The sequence below is a fragment of the Taurulus bubalis genome, assembly GCF_910589615.1.
Source record: "Taurulus bubalis genome assembly, chromosome: 3".
In the NCBI taxonomy this organism is placed as follows: Eukaryota; Metazoa; Chordata; class Actinopteri; order Perciformes; family Cottidae; genus Taurulus; species Taurulus bubalis.
Window position 1 is genome coordinate 37,841,764 of NC_136591.1, and position 15,914 is coordinate 37,857,677.

The 15,914-nt window shown below is 43.2% G+C and overlaps 1 protein-coding gene across 1 annotated transcript in view; it reads right to left on the reverse strand.

Annotated features, from left to right (window-relative positions):
* col4a6 (collagen, type IV, alpha 6) overlaps positions 1 to 15,914 on the reverse strand; it is a 106,482-nt gene that overhangs the window by 14,671 nt on the left and 75,897 nt on the right. Inside the window, exons 8-25 of the mRNA XM_079215832.1 lie at positions 15,574 to 15,609; positions 15,372 to 15,434; positions 14,789 to 14,824; positions 14,620 to 14,661; positions 10,411 to 10,503; positions 9,288 to 9,341; positions 9,124 to 9,186; positions 8,914 to 8,958; positions 8,125 to 8,178; positions 7,336 to 7,405; positions 7,129 to 7,239; positions 6,903 to 7,052; positions 6,470 to 6,561; positions 4,648 to 4,771; positions 4,142 to 4,299; positions 3,880 to 4,062; positions 3,608 to 3,791; positions 266 to 337 (exon numbers count right to left, since the gene is read on the reverse strand). Of these exons, the coding sequence (XP_079071958.1) occupies positions 266 to 337; positions 3,608 to 3,791; positions 3,880 to 4,062; positions 4,142 to 4,299; positions 4,648 to 4,771; positions 6,470 to 6,561; positions 6,903 to 7,052; positions 7,129 to 7,239; positions 7,336 to 7,405; positions 8,125 to 8,178; positions 8,914 to 8,958; positions 9,124 to 9,186; positions 9,288 to 9,341; positions 10,411 to 10,503; positions 14,620 to 14,661; positions 14,789 to 14,824; positions 15,372 to 15,434; positions 15,574 to 15,609 (1,630 nt within the window). The remainder of the gene's footprint in view (positions 1 to 265; positions 338 to 3,607; positions 3,792 to 3,879; positions 4,063 to 4,141; positions 4,300 to 4,647; positions 4,772 to 6,469; positions 6,562 to 6,902; positions 7,053 to 7,128; positions 7,240 to 7,335; positions 7,406 to 8,124; positions 8,179 to 8,913; positions 8,959 to 9,123; positions 9,187 to 9,287; positions 9,342 to 10,410; positions 10,504 to 14,619; positions 14,662 to 14,788; positions 14,825 to 15,371; positions 15,435 to 15,573; positions 15,610 to 15,914) is intronic.

Consider the following 15,914-nt stretch of genomic DNA (forward strand, 5'->3'; position numbering starts at 1 on the left):
ATAAAATGTTGTTATTAGTAATAAATTAATAAATAAATTAATCTTAAGAACATAAAGGAACATAAAATAAGAAATAGCAATAGACAACTGAAAAAAGCTTGGAGCGAAAACAAAATGTGCTCCAATCCAAAAACATCTTATTCTAACAGAAAAACATTTGGAGCACGATGACATACATTTTAAAAATGAGATATGAAAACTAGTGCGTCACATTTAAGAAGTGCAAACTGTGTGAAGAGGACAAAAGGCGCGTTGGTGATCGTACCTGGTCGTCCAGGTACTCCGGGGAAACCGGGGTCTCCTCCCTCGCCGGGTATGGAGCACGGTAACACTTGGCCTGGCAGCGGTCACACACAGGTTAGCAACACACTTCACACACTTTGACAGACACACACTGTGCAACTTGTGCACACAGTAAGAGATAACTCATCAAATAAAATAAGTCTGAATCACACGTACAGTAAATCCAAACAGAACAACTACATGTAATACATGTCGAGTATTAATGAGAATTATGCAATTACACAATATTTCTTTAACTCATATCATCATTTCTCAAACAGTAAATTCTTGAGAAGCAGCGTTGATTGTCTGTCGCCTCCATTCACCCCAAATGTTCCTTTTGAGTTGAATCATGGGTATTATTGTTATTATTATGTGCGTTGTAGGTTGAATGTCGTTAGTAGCAAAATTCATCCCAATTAAGAATGTTAAATAAACATGAGAGTATGATGAATAAAAAGTTAAAAGCAATGATTTGTATTTTGTGTTGGGGAATCAGTTCTATTATTTCCATATTTGACCCCTCCCCCCAAAAGCAGGCAGGGCTTGAAAACATGCGCCAGGTTTCAGCAGCTCTGATCAGAGGAAGAGGAGAACAACTGTGTTTTAAAAGTGGAATCCCTGAGATTGTTCTCAGAGGGCGAAGGACTACATTTCCCACAATGCTCAGCTGAGCTTAGGTCAGGTTTCTATGAGTGACGCACACCAGGTGTTCACACTGCAAACAATGATAGGCACAAAGTAGTATTTCAATCTCATTCTTTGTTTAAGTTTCTCCACTTGAATTAATTTAAAGGACTTTTAATTGAATGTCAGCAGAGACGAGAAATAAAGAAGCTCTGCTTCTTAGTATAATAATAGTATATAACGTATTTATTTCAAATTTCCCCACTGCGGGATCTCTTATTTATTAATGTATTATTATCTTATAATGAACTATATATATATATTGTCTGAGACAAGAGTGTAAACAAATTAAATAATCAATATAACCATGAAGCTTCCATTGAGATAATAATTTTTTCGTATTACAAGTTTTCTAAAGTATTTATATCTGCAAAGGAGGCGTTAACTAATGGTAACTTTTGATGGATTTAGGAGAAATCGACAGATACTAATAAATAAAGCAGTAAAATAAAGACCTAATCGTGTTTTTGGGTATGTTTTCTTTCCACTAAAAAAGAAAACACACCAAGTTGTTTGCATTGTGAACACATGATGAAACCAGATTAACTGAATAAAGTGGCACTCTTAATTTCCATCTCATGATGTCACTTCCTGTCGGGCCGATAAGCTCTGGCCGAGCAGGAGGGGTATCCCAGAATGCACCAGTGGCCGGGCCGCCTGGTCTAAAGAGCTGACGGTTTGTTACTCTGCTGGTGGGTGAAAACGTTAGTTACCCACCCGTTCCCTCTCCGGCGTCATTAACCCCTTCACAGCTGTTTTCACCTGGACAGATACACATGCACAGGGAAGGAGGGATGGATGGAGCAAGAGAGAGAGATGATAGAGCAGAGAGATGAGAGAGAGAGAAGAGAGATGAGAGAGAGATGAGAGAGAGAGAGAGAAGATGCAGCATAAAGCCAGTCATTATCATTTGCATGCGCCAATAAAGCAATTCAATCTTTCTTTCATCAAACAAGATAAATCAGCAAATCAATTCCATTCAATTAATTCAAGGCTCATTCAGTTAAAGCAAAAAGCATATTGGAATGCAATGTAAAAAAATAAATGCTTCAAAATAGATTATTCCACTCAATGAGAAGAGAGAGAGAGAGAGAGAAAGTCTAGAGCTCCTCTCTTCCTCTTCTCTCCGCTCATGTGAGAACCAATAACCTTCATATTAAGAGCAAAATTAATGAGTTTTTCAGCATTAGCGTCTCGGCTCGAGAGAGAGGAGAGGACTTTGTGTCGTTTAGTCTCAGAGGAAGAGGAGGAGAAGAAGAAGAGGAATACAGGAAGTCTGGAGGAGGCTGCTGGTGTCTTATCTACATCTATGTGTTTTATTATGTGTTTTATTGCTTGTTTTTACAGACTTTTAAACCTAGTTTGACATTGACTTTACTTCCAGTTAATAAAGATGTCTGAATAATAATAATAATAATAATAATAATAATAATAATTATCATTATTATTTATTTCAAAGTTGTGACTTTCCATGGTGGTATTATTTCAGACAAATTTTAATAATTAGTTTTTAATTTTTTTAAATAATTAGTTTTTTAATTTCTTTTTTTTTTAATTCAATATATATTTAATATTTGTAATATTTGTTTGTTAGTTTTATTCACTTTTACACAAAACAGGATGACTATCACAAAACAATATAAGCACCAGCATTCTCCTTTTAAAGATCAACCAAATCCAACTTATTCAAATTATTACCTGATTTGTGAATAAAATCCTCTGAGACTAAAGAAGCACAGTAGCTGTTGCGCAATCACCATAAAATTAAAAATTAAAATAAATCTCATCGCTGAGCGTCAATGAGGAAGCAGTTCATGGATTTGAGATTATGGGCTGCAGAAGAAGCGTGTAAGCGCAAAAAGGAAGCTGCAGCGAGAAAGTCTAACAGGTCGTTCCTTCAGGTGCTGCTGCAGAGAGGACTGTGAGGACTGTGAGGACTGTGAGGACTTGAGAGGACTGTGAGGACATGTGAGGACTTGTGAGGACTTGCAAGGACTTGCGAGGACTGTGAGGACCTTGAGGACTGTGAGGACCTTGAGGACTGTGAGGACCTTGAAGACTGTGAGGACTTCTGAGGACTGTGAGGACTTGTGAGGACTTGTGAGGACTGTGAGGACTTGTGAGGACTGTGAGGACTGTGAGGACTGTGATGACTTGTGAGGACTGTGAGGACTGTGATGACTTGTGAGGACTATGAGGACTTGTGAGGACTTGTGAGGACCTTGAGGACTGTGAGGACTGTGATGACTGTGAGGACTTGTGAGGACTGTGAGGACTGTGATGACTTGTGAGGACTGTGAGGACTTGTGAGGACTTGTGAGGACTGTGAGGACTGTGAGGACTGGTGTCCTCTACTGGTTTAGGGTGTTAGGATGATGTTGCTATGGTAACTACAGAGCACTGAGGGTGGACAGTGACAGGATGGGATGTGAGGACGAGGGTTTGACGCTGTGGGGAGAATATGTCATTACATCCACACACACACACACACACACACACGTTCACACACACACATGCACACACTTTCTATCTTGCTTATTATTCTCTCTCTTAATGTCACACACACACACACAGACACACACACACACACACACACACACACACACACACACACACTCCTCCCCGGTTCACCACTTACCTTTCGGTCCGGGTAAACCCGGTTGCCCCGGCAGCCTATCAATTCCGGGGTCTCCTGGCTCTCCGCGAAAGCCGGGCGTCCCGGCGTATCCGAGGCCGGGTTCTCCGGGTCCGCCGGGCCGTCCCTTGGTCCCGGGGAACCCTGGGAAACCTTTCTCTCCCACCGTGCCGTAGCCGCCGTCACCCTGGGGAGGCGGAGCCAAGAGGAAACGTCGTTTCAAGATATGAATCCGTATTCTTTCTCTTCAGAACTCAAACCGGCGGGTCACTCACGGGGAGTCCGGGGGTCCCGGGGAATCCGGGCTGCCCGTCTCTGCCGGCGGTTCCAGTTTCACCCTGTGGGCCTCTGGGCCCGGTGGATCCGAGCTCTCCCTTCACCCCGAAACCCAGGTTGGGGTAGAACGACGTGCCCTTCTCACCCTTGCGCCCGAAGTATCCGCTTTCCCCGGCGCGGCCCTGCAGGAGGAGCGTCGTTACTTCAGGACGCACAACAAGGGGAGGCAACGCGGGAAAAACGCTGAGAAGTCCGACTCACAGGAGGGCCCTGAACGCCGCTGAAGCCCGGCGTGCCGCCGTCACCCGGCTCGCCCTTCCGTCCGGCATAGCCGGGGTTGCCGTTGACCCCCGGGCCGCCGGGGATCCCGGGCAACCCCGAGGTGCCGCCGCCTCGGCAGTTACAGTCGCCGGGGTCACCTGGAGGAAGAATTTGGGAAAATGTCCAAAATGTATAGATATATATTTCTTTTTTTAAAGTGCAGGGCGCACAATTATAACTATTCGACCAAAAACCGACACTTAAAAAAAACACATAGTTCCTCGTAAATTACTATTAATTGGATAAAGAATAGCAGTGATGCCTCAAAATATAAATATATACATTTTCAATTAAATGTGAAATATAAGCTATCAAACAACAAAAATAAGTGTTTATTTATCAAGTCATTATCTTGCAGGGATGTGGATTTTGTCTAAAAACATTAATTTCCATTCTGTGTGTGTGTGTGTGTGTGTGTGTGTGTGTGTGTGTGTGTGTGTGTGTACCTCTGCCGCCGTTGTATCCGTTGTCACCCGGCTCTCCTCTGGGGCCAGGAGGCCCAGGCTGTCCAGGGCTTGAAGTAGAGGGATCTCCGGGAGTACCTGCAAGAACACACACACACACACACACAAACAACACACAACACACACACACACGCACACACACACACACACACATTAAATTAATTAGAGGTTAAAACGGTACATTAGCCACAAAGCAGCATACACATTAAATAGCTGTTAGATTTCACACTGTTTGAACTTGAGCTGAACTGCACTGACTGAAAATTATATGTTTTATTATTACTTACTTATTTTTTACATGCACTTATTAAATACAAAATGTGTTTAATTCAAACCAGCACAGTGCGAGTGCAGCTCGTCGTCACAGCGTGGAATCAGGATTAGTCTCTTTGGCCAGCGAGTAAAATGAAAGAGTTCAGCAGCTGCTGCAAGACGACAGATGCTTATACATAACAAAAATAATAAAAAGCATTAACTTGTTGTTTATATCGTATGCAAATATAAAACAGCATTGGTACTTGAACATATTCAGTGATTTTACATCGACTAAAGTGGCCTTGAAGAGCTGCCACAAGCAGCATGCAGAGTGCGTTGCAGTTTGGCACCCACACCAACAAAGGAGACAAACTGCCAACAATTCAACTATATTATATAAATATAGATATTATATATGTGTGGATGGATGTTCTAAGGTCAAGGACGGAGAGAACAACCCGTGTCTAGTGTCAAGGGTGACGAATCATTATTGAGCTGAGTCTCCCACCAGCAAATGTATTTATAGTTGTTTCAGTGAAACTGTAAAATGCTTTAAAGGGACAGTACACATTATTTGAAGTTGCGTTGTATGAGCTACTTATCCATGTTCAGTGTATTACGGTGGAGTTCGGAAAAGCAGACAGCAAAGAATTATAATATCAGTTTACTTGTTCACTATATTTTGAATATTTTCAATGCTTTTAATGGTGTTATCTACGCTCTCTTCAGAGCTACCAGACTACATTGACAAAATGGTTTTACCCCCGCAGGACGAAGGGCGGCTGCAGGTCCACCGCCGCCTCCGTCGGGTCGTTAGTTTGTGTTGTTGTGTGACTTTGGTGAATCCAAACTTACCCTTTAAAACACACAAAGTCAACAAACACCAAAAAAAGAACCGATGGAGGCAGCGGTAGACCTGCAACCCCTGTGTGCTGCGAGGTCAAATGGCTGGTTTTGTCAATGGAGTCTAGTGGCTTTGACGAGAATATAATAGCTTCTGGTCAAAGCAAGGGAAAGTACTATAAATATAGCGTACACATAAACCGATATGGACTTTCTTTAGTTTCTCCAAACTCCGTCTTCTGCCGGTATAAACACTGACTGTGGATAAGAACCTCACTACAAAACATCCCTTTAAACTGTGTCGTAGAGATGAAATGTTCCCAACAAACTAAAATAAAAACACATTGTCATTGTTACTGCTATCATTTTCTCTCTTTTTTGTTGTTGTCCTCCTTCGTTTTAACGTGTTTGTGCCCATACAAATAAAATCCCTGTTTGCGAACAACGTCGCTGCCATGCATTGACGTCCATGTAAAATCAGTGAATTGCGCGGCAGCAGGGCGACACCTTGTGGCCAAAGAGGAGAAAAGCAGCTTGGAGTAGAGAGGCCCTCCCATCCAAGTCTTCTCGACTATACTTACCACCGCACCCTCCACAGAGTATAGCGTTAAGTTATATACGTAAAAAAGCTTTTTGGCAGTTAGATACTGCCGGCTGAAAAGTTGTGTTTTGTATTTGAATTTCACTTTGGCGGGCTCAATATTGCCATGGCGAGTATGGCAATATGGCCGCATTTAGGATACCTGCCTTTGGGCCCGGACCACTCGGGATAGATGACGCAGGGTGGAACGGAAAGGCCTTGGAGGACAGTTAAATCAGTCAGCCATGATGCTTTAAAGTCTGTTTCCATCTGGTCTTATACTTTCAGAGACACACCGGCTTTTATGGCCGGTAAAAGTGCAAAATCTATTTTCTTAACGCCTCTGAGACAGGATGATAAAGAGGCTGCATCCTCGAAAAACAACACATTGAATTATTTTAGCTCCTTTCATACGAGGCAATAAACAGCAGACAACATAAACAGGGTACAAATTTAAAAAAAAAGAGGGGAACTTTTTAAATATTTGCTTGTTTCATTGCGATCGGGAGCCTCATCAGGACCGCCTGTGAGGAGCTTTGTCGTGTGTGTGTGAACGTACTCGTGGGGCCCGGAGGTCCGGGGTTGCCGGCGGGTCCGGGGAATCCAGGGCTGCCGGGGCCTCCTTCGAAGCCGTAGCCCGGTGTGCCTTGGTTACCTTTCTCTCCCTTCGGGCCGGGGGTCCCGGGAAAACCGGGGGATCCGGAAAAACCTGGAAGCGGGGACGGATTTGGGTTAATTTAATCGGTACTTTAATGTGAAGACAAACCCGTATGTAGAGTCTATACCGGTGCCAAAACCACCAACTCCCGGCTGGCCTGGGGGTCCTGCGTATCCTGGGAATCCCCGGTCACCGGGGGCCCCGGGCAGGCCACTGAGACCCGGGTCACCTGTTGGTCCTGCAGCCAATCAGAGAAGAGACGCTCAACACTCGCACATATTAAACCACAACTCCCAGTGATCGATTCCGTTGTGCGACTGGGTTTGTGCGTTACCTTGAACCGCAGTGTTTACACCACTAACGTAGGCAGGAGGTCCCGGTGCTCCGGGGTCTCCCTGGTCTCCCTGTTAGAGACACGTTCCGGACACAATGACACGTAAGCGGGGATTTGATGGAGTGATGCGACCGAGTAAAAGCAAGGAAGGTAAAAAGTTAAACAAAAGTACAGAGAAATACAAACATTTGTCAATATAATGACTTACAGGATATTTATTTTCATCACAAAGCTAAGTTTTCATCTGATTTTCTTCTTTTACTGCCAGTAAAAGAAAAAAATGACATTTAAGAAGCACTGGCGCCATCTACTGGTGAGAAAAGGGCATCGCAAGACTGTTCAAATTCATGGTACAAATAGAGTTAATTCTAAGCAGGTTTTCAGGAAGAAGTTGAGAGTGTTCATACGGGAAGAGTGACTAAATATTAATGGAGGGGAAAAGTCAGAGGGAGGAGCTTAGAGAGGAAAGAAAGTAATAATAGAGCTCCAGGGAGACGTCAAAATACAAGAAAAAATACTTTTTTTTCAAAGATAGTTTGCTTTGTCTTTGTTTATAAGTTTAATTGGCAGTGACATTTTAAAGGTGCAGTTTGATTTATGAATTGTTTAACTGTAAAAGAGTGTTGTATCTTGCACACTATGAAGGCTAGTACATTAAATATTGTCTGCTGTCATATGTGGTATGGAGTTGGGACACAGTAAAACACTCAATGTCAACAGGTAGACGCAGATGAAGACACACACACACACAGACACACTCACACACACACACACACACACACACGTTACCTTTGGTCCTGCGTATCCTGCTGGCCCGGGGAAACCGGGAGTACCTCTGTAACCCTGTCAGGACAACAAAAACAAACAGTTAAGTTATGTCATTTTATAGGAACATGAAGGCATTCTTCTCCTCCCCCTCATCCCTTCTTTTATCTCTCAGGACATCACCAGATGTACATTTAGGGAGGTACTGTAGTCAAGTACTATCTTGAGATACTTCTCAATTTTTCAGAAACTTTATGCTTATACTTTGTTACATTTCAGAGGCAAATAGATACATTTTACTCGACTACAGTCATCAGACAGCTTCAGCTAGTCACCAAATACATTGATGCATTGAGTGGAATTATAAGATAGTACTATATATATATATATATATATATATATATATATATATATATATATATAAAGAAATACTGTAATGTTAATATATTAATAATTTCTAACATTCTGAAAGGAGGAAACTTACTTCTGATAATTCATTAATACTCCTATCTAAATAAAATATGGAATTTAGGAATTGTTCTTGTATTTTTTACATTGTGGCTCTGCTACAAGTCACTCAGTACGTATTGCATCACTGCAGGACATTTTAAATAATAATCATTTAAAGTCAGTAACCCAGAATTAAATTAGCTTCACCTTCAACTGGTCCTGTAGAAAGTTGCCTAAATGTACAGTTTCAAATGACTTGGTGATACAGGATTGACACCTGACACTCATCAACCAATCAGAAATGAGTGTTTTCTGTATAACGGCTCATAATATTGACTTCTTAGCTCTTGAATCAAAACCCACCTGTTGTCCTGGAGCTCCGGGAGGCCCGTTAAAACCAGGAGGACCCTGTTGGGTGAAATCAAAGACGACGTCCACCACAGAAGAAGAGGGAAAGGAAAGGTGAGACGACATATGTGACCACAGATTTCCCCCACGCGAGGATTACACGACAAAAAAAACGCACAATTCGACTTCTAATGTGGTGCAACACAGTCAGCTGTTCGCTCTTACTCTCGCCCCAGGATATCCGGGAATGCCCTTCTCTCCAAATTCACCGGGATAGCCGAAGGATCCCTGGAATGAAGTAAAAAAAGATGATGTGGGATTTCTAAAAGGATTGCACAGAAGCAGCGTTAATAAAATGTGAAGCTTCTGGGAGAGAAAGAAGCACTTACGGGTCGGCCGGGCGTGCCGGTGAACCCTCGGACGCCCTTCGGGCCGGGCACACCCTTAGAGAGAGACACAGGTGAACATGAGACCAGCGTCGCCTTGCAGTAACTCTTCAACACTCTTTGGATTTTAACTCACCTTTGTACGCCCGTGAAAGAAAGAAAACAACACAAAAACTATCCGGATAATATCAGAATTTATTCCTTTTTCCCAAACTGGCCTCCTGGGTGATGGGAACACTATGAGGCTCAACAGGATGTCTGAGGCGTCCCGCCCAGCTGCAGCGCTCTTCCAGCCCCATAGAGGGCGCACTGTGCAACGAGGGCGAAGATTCAGAATATTTTGATTTTTCTCCTGTTCACCTGAGGGCTTTGAGCTGAACTGTAGTTTCATCTTTTCCTCTTTTCCCGGGAGGTTTCTTTATGTCAGCTTTCATCATCGCAAAGAACATCTGATTCCCTGAAGGCTTTAAGTCAAAGCTGCATCTCATTAAGTGATATTAAAGCTGCATGTTGGTGCATTCAAGGACGCTTTTGCGGAATTTATGTGCAGAAATGTGCGGAAAATATAAGAAACAGTGTATTTTTTTATCAAATTAAACCATCATGCCATCAGAAAGATGAAAACAAAAGCTTAGATCTTGAATGTTGGGGTCCTTAAATACAACAACAAAGACAGTGTTTAAGGCTAACAGCTTCATGACATGATGCTGACAAAAAGTTATTAAAAAGAATAGTAAAGATGCTGAAAATGATGATAATTTATCTTTTGCGAGTCTCACGTCACTGCAAGTACATTGTACTGAATTGAGAGATATGAATATAAATACTTTTTATTCTGTCTGTATATATAATACTGCTATTGTGGATTCTTTACCGTTGTATTACTGTTTATTTATATTACTTTTATTTGACTATGTGTCTCTTGTGTGCACTTTACCTGTCTGCTGCTGTAATCCTGCGGGACTAATTAAGGAATATCTTATCTTATCTTATCTTAGATGAAACTAATGGCCACACCCGTCTAGTGTTTGAGCGAATGACCAAGAGAAGCCGGTAAAGACGAGGACGCGCGGCGGTTATTCGTCCATCTTTGTCCCGGCGAGGAGAGCGGCGTCGTCCAACAAACCTGCATTCCTTTGTCTCCTTTGGGAAAACCCACAAACTCCACCAGGCCATTGCTCATTGGCTGGCCGGGGTCACCGGGCGAGCCCACGTCGCCCTGGAGAGCGTAACCAAGGAGGAAGAGAGAGCTGTTTACGGGGGACAGGCGTTTTGGGGCATTTGGGGAAGTCGACGGTGGATGGAGGAGGGAGGAGGGAGGAGGGAGGAGGGAGGAAGGAGGAAGGAGGAAGGAGGAAGCATCGGTTGGAAACTTTCATCACAATTCAAGAGTCTCTGGAGGCAGAATGGATCTGATCGTTTTATGTTGAATTATTTATGTATTTCTGAGGATGAAACCTTGTTGTTTCGGGAAGCTTTCCACCATATCTGGAGCTAACGAGCTGTTGAAGGTCATGAGATGTGGTTGAAAGCTCCAGAAACCACATACTATTATTACATTGTGATTATTTTTGCCTCCAGAGCGGCTCAGCTTGTAGAAAAAGTGTCAGGAGAAAAGATGCTGGACCGACCTCCTCCACTTCTCTCCAAGTCTCCTCCTCCTCTTCCTCCCCCGTGGCTGTAAAGGTTGCTGCAATCACTGCTCCTCTTCCTCTTTTATTCACCCTTTAGTTTCTTGCAACAAACAGCCTGCTGCCTGTTTTGTTACTGACCTTCTTTTTCACCACTTTTTATGGTGAAACCCCACCACATCTCTGTGTGTGTGTGTGTGTGTGTGTGTGTGTGTGTGTGTGTGTGTGTTTCCTCTGCTCCTAACCTTCCCTTGCTGTGTTACCTTATCTCCTTTGTAGATAGTGAGAGTTTGTTCGCTGATTAGCGCCCCGTCGCCGGGAGTACCGCTGGGTCCGGGAAGACCCACGTCGCCCTGGAGTCCGAAATACACACAACACACCGTTAGCCAATCAGGAGGAGGAGGAGGAAGAGGAGGAGAAGGAGGAGGAGGAGGAAGAGGAAGGAGGACATGATGGGAGAGAGACAGGAGTGACTAAAGAAAACATGTCAGAAATAGAGAAAGATAGGAAGAGACAAATATACTACATGGCCAAAGGTATGTGGACACTCAAACATTATTAGTCACCCGAGTCAACTTCGGTTTGGGCATGAAAATAAAATCTGGAGTTAGCGAGACGTGAGTCATCTCTGCTGCTACGTCAGGTCCCACCTGAACCGACGGGTTGCATTGTGGGTAATGTAGGAGGAAGAACGCGTGGAATAAAAAAACAAAACAATGTCTCTTGTTCGGCCGCATCTATTTTGTATCTTTTTTTTGTTTTACATTTACAATGTTTTAATCTCAGTCTTCTTCTTCTTGATTTAATTGTGAAGCACTTTGTGTCGTCTGCTCAGGAAAATGTAAACAAACCTTTGTTGTCTAAAATATCCGTTTGTGCCGTAGATCCACAAAACAAACCAAGAAATGATCTCAAACTAAAAGCCCAAAAAGCACATTGTCCACATACTTTTTGCCACATAAATAGATAGATAGATGGATGGATGGATGGATGGATAGATAGATAGATAGATGGAGAGATGGAGAGATGGAGAGATAGATGGATAGAAGTATGAATCGATGGATGGATGAATAGATGATTGATGGATAGACTTATGGATGGATAGATGGATAGATATCTCTATCTATCTATCCATCTATCTATATATAGATGGATGATAGATAGGATAGATGGATAGATAGATGGATGGATAGATGGATTGATAGATGGATGGATAGATGGATTGATAGATGGATAAATAGATGGATGGATAGATGGGTGGATAGATGGATGAATAGAAGGATGATGGATGGATATATTGATGGATGGTTGGATAGATCGATGGATAGATAGATGGATGGATGGATGAATGGATGAATAGATTTATGGATGGATGAATAGATGGATGGGTGGATGAATAGATGGATAGATTGATGGATGGATGAATAGATTGATGGATAGTTGGATAGATGGATGAATAGATGGATGAATAGATGGATAGATGGATGAATAGATGGATGAATAGATGAATAGATGGATAGATGGATGAATAGATGGATGAATAGATGAATAGATGGATAGATGATAGAGTGAAAGAACAGGAGAAGAGAGAGCTCAGGGAAACGTCATCTTTAGTTTCTTGGTGATCCATTTTCAGAATTGACAATTTTAATTTCATTCTACAAAACGACGCATGTCAGCAGGTTTCTCTCCGTTCAGCCCTGAATGTGTGTGTGTGTGTGTGTGTGTGTGTGTGTCTGCTGTGTTGAGCTTAACGTGCCATGCAGGGTGTGAGGAAGTTGTTAGTACTCCTTGTGTGATTGGGTGGATGGAGGTGGAGGGGGAGGAGTCAAAGAGCAGGCAAATGAACCGCGGGTCCCAGAGTTCACCAGGATGCCCAAACGTGATCAAAAAGGGGATGAAGGGCAACATGGGAAGGAGAGCAAGTGATTCCAGCACCAGATACACCACAGATCCTCCAGAGAGACGCTCAGGCGCTTCGATGATGAAGTTTGAAGTAATAGTTTGTATTGTTTGCCTCCTTTGATTTAAGGAGACTTTTCAATATTTAATGTCAACAAATGAAAGATGTTGCATGGACGGATTAAGATTTCATTAAAACTTCATCATCTAGCGTCTCTGAACTGTCTCACAACAGTGAGGGAAACAAGTGTGTGTTGCCACCGGTCAAGTCACAAACTGCATTTTAATTATATATATTTAGATTTTTGGGGGGGGGGGAGATTTGATTATAACTCCAGGTGTGATTTAAATGTGATTAGTTTGTGACTCGTCTCAGCGGCAGCACAGATCATTTAAAGGAACACACCAGACAGAATCGAGGAGCGGTTCATGGGATCTTTTTATCAAACAGGAGACGGATGCAACACACTGTCTGGATATCAGTCTGGGGATGGAGGGAGGAGGAGGAGGAGGAGGATGAGGATGGGGAGAATGGAGGTGGAGGATGGAGGAGGAAGAGGAGGAGGAGGAGGAGGAGGAGGAGGAGGAGGGCGGGAGGATGGAGGAGGATGAAGGAGGAGGAAGAGGATGGGGAGGATGGAGGAGGATGAGGACGGGGAGGATGGAGGAGGAGGAAGAGGACGGGGAGGATGGAGGAGGAGGAAGAGGATGTAGGAGGATGGAGGAGGATGGAGAAGGAGGAAGAGGACGGGGAGGATGGAGGAGGAGGAACAGGATAGGGATGAAGGTGGAGGATGAAGGAGGAGGATGAGATGGAGGAGGAGCAGGATAGGGATGGAGGTGGAGTATGGAGGAGGAAGAGGAGGAGGAGGAGGAGGAGGAGGAGGTTGAGGAGGGCGGGGAGGATGGAGGAGGATGAAGGAGGAGGAAGAGGATGGGGAGGATGGAGGAGGAAGAGGACGGGGAGGATGGAGGAGGAGGAAGAGGACGGGGAGGATGGAGGAGGAGGAAGAGGATGTAGGAGGATGGAGGAGGATGGAGAAGGAGGAAGAGGACGGGGAGGATGGAGGAGGAGGAGCAGGATAGGGATGAAGGTGGAGGATGAAGGAGGAGGATGAGATGGAGGAGGAGCAGGATAGGGATGGAGGTGGAGGATGGAGGAGGAGGAATGGGGAGGATGGAGGAGGAGGAGGAGGAGGAGGAGGAGGAGGAAGAGGAGGAGGATGAGGAGGATGGAGGAGGAGGAATGGGGAGGAGGAGGAGGATGGGGAGGATGGAGGAGAAGGAGGAGATGGAGGAGGAGCAGGATAGGGATTGAGGTGGAGGATGGAGGAGGAGGAATGGGGAGGAGGATGGAGGAGGATGGGGATGGAGAAGAAGGGAGGAGGAGGATGGGGATGGAGGAGGATGGAGGAATGCAGGGTTGGGTGGGGTTAAAGGAGGGCAGGAGAGATGGAGGGTGAATTAATGTGTTGAACAGAAGAAGGGCCAACCAGCCAGATTTTAACATGCAGTATGTCCAAACGATTCATTTCACAAGCACACACACACACACACACACACACACACACACACACACACACACACACACACACACACACACACACAAAGCGCTCTAAGCCTGCTCCCTCAGGTTAACACCAAACAAACAAATGTAATACTTTGGTAAAAGGCAAATTAATCGTCCAAATGGCTTACATTGCACTCACTCAACAGACAGTCAATAGAGAGAATGTGTGTGTGTGTGTGTGTGTGTGTGTGTGTGTGTGTGTGTGTGTGTTGTCTTCAGTTATGAAGCGTACCTTGTCTCCTTTCTCTCCGATATATCCGTCACTCTGGCTCCCCTAAAAAACAACAGGGTCAACAAAACACACTTGGAGGAACAAAAGCAACAACTTTTAAATGATCAGACTGAACCTTATTGACTAAAATATAATATAATAAATCAATGCACTCTATTATTTTACTCACCATTGGTCCTGGAGGACCGGGGGGACCGGGTGGGCCCTGGAGACAGACCACAAAAACAGACTCAGAAATAATATTCACAATGCTTCAACTGAAAATAAAAAAATAAAAAACAAAAATAAAAATAAAAAACATTCTTATATCGTTAAATGATACTATAACTTTAAAATATGTTTGACGAATGATGTATTAATAGTATTAACTAATAATTGAATAGAAATGACTTAATTGTGGACTATTTCTTTATTCTCAAACTTTAAATAAAACGTCCCAAAATAAAAAAAAAAACTTAAATGAACTTAAACAAAAAAAGAAACATTTTGACGTAAAATAAAAGCTAAACTCCTGAATCAAATGACTTATTATAATATCATCTGAAACTTTTATGAATTAATTAACACTACTTCAGGTAATAATTAAGCATGTTGTGGTGTTACATTTCATTTACTTTATTAGTTTATAGTTAAAATAATGACTCGCTCCTCAGGTTAAGACAAACTGTGTTTTAAACGTGAAAATGTAACTGAATAGCTGAGTGTGAGATGAAGAGTCTGAGGAAGAGGATCAGATGATTTAGTTTACGTACGCTGAATCCCTCGGGACCGCTCGGACCAGGAAAGCCTGTCGGACCAACAGGACCGTGGACCCCCTGCAGAGAGAAAACACAACCGGGTCACAACTCTGCATTTAACGTACACAACGTTTATAGATTATGTAACGTATAATATAATATAATTATATAATATAATGTATTGATGCACGGCGAGCAGAACAAGGAGGAATCATACCGGTTGACCGTCTGTTCCTTGCAAGCCTGGAAAACTCTAAAGAAAGGACAACAAGAAAGAGAAACACACGTGAGCACGATCCTCTTCATTTCTGTTTTTAACAAAAGAAAACTTGAAGTAGTTTTTATCTACATTTTGGATGCGGATGAAAATATATACAATCAAACCGACTGGTTAAGAATAAACCCTCTTTAGGATTATTAGGGCTTTGTACACAGATGAGATTTATGCATTTATGTTATTGCAATTGTTTTACTGGGCTTTGACTGTAGCACCACCTAGTGGCCACATCCAATACTGCAGGTTGGCTCAGTGCTGATTTATGCACAAGGAACAATAAT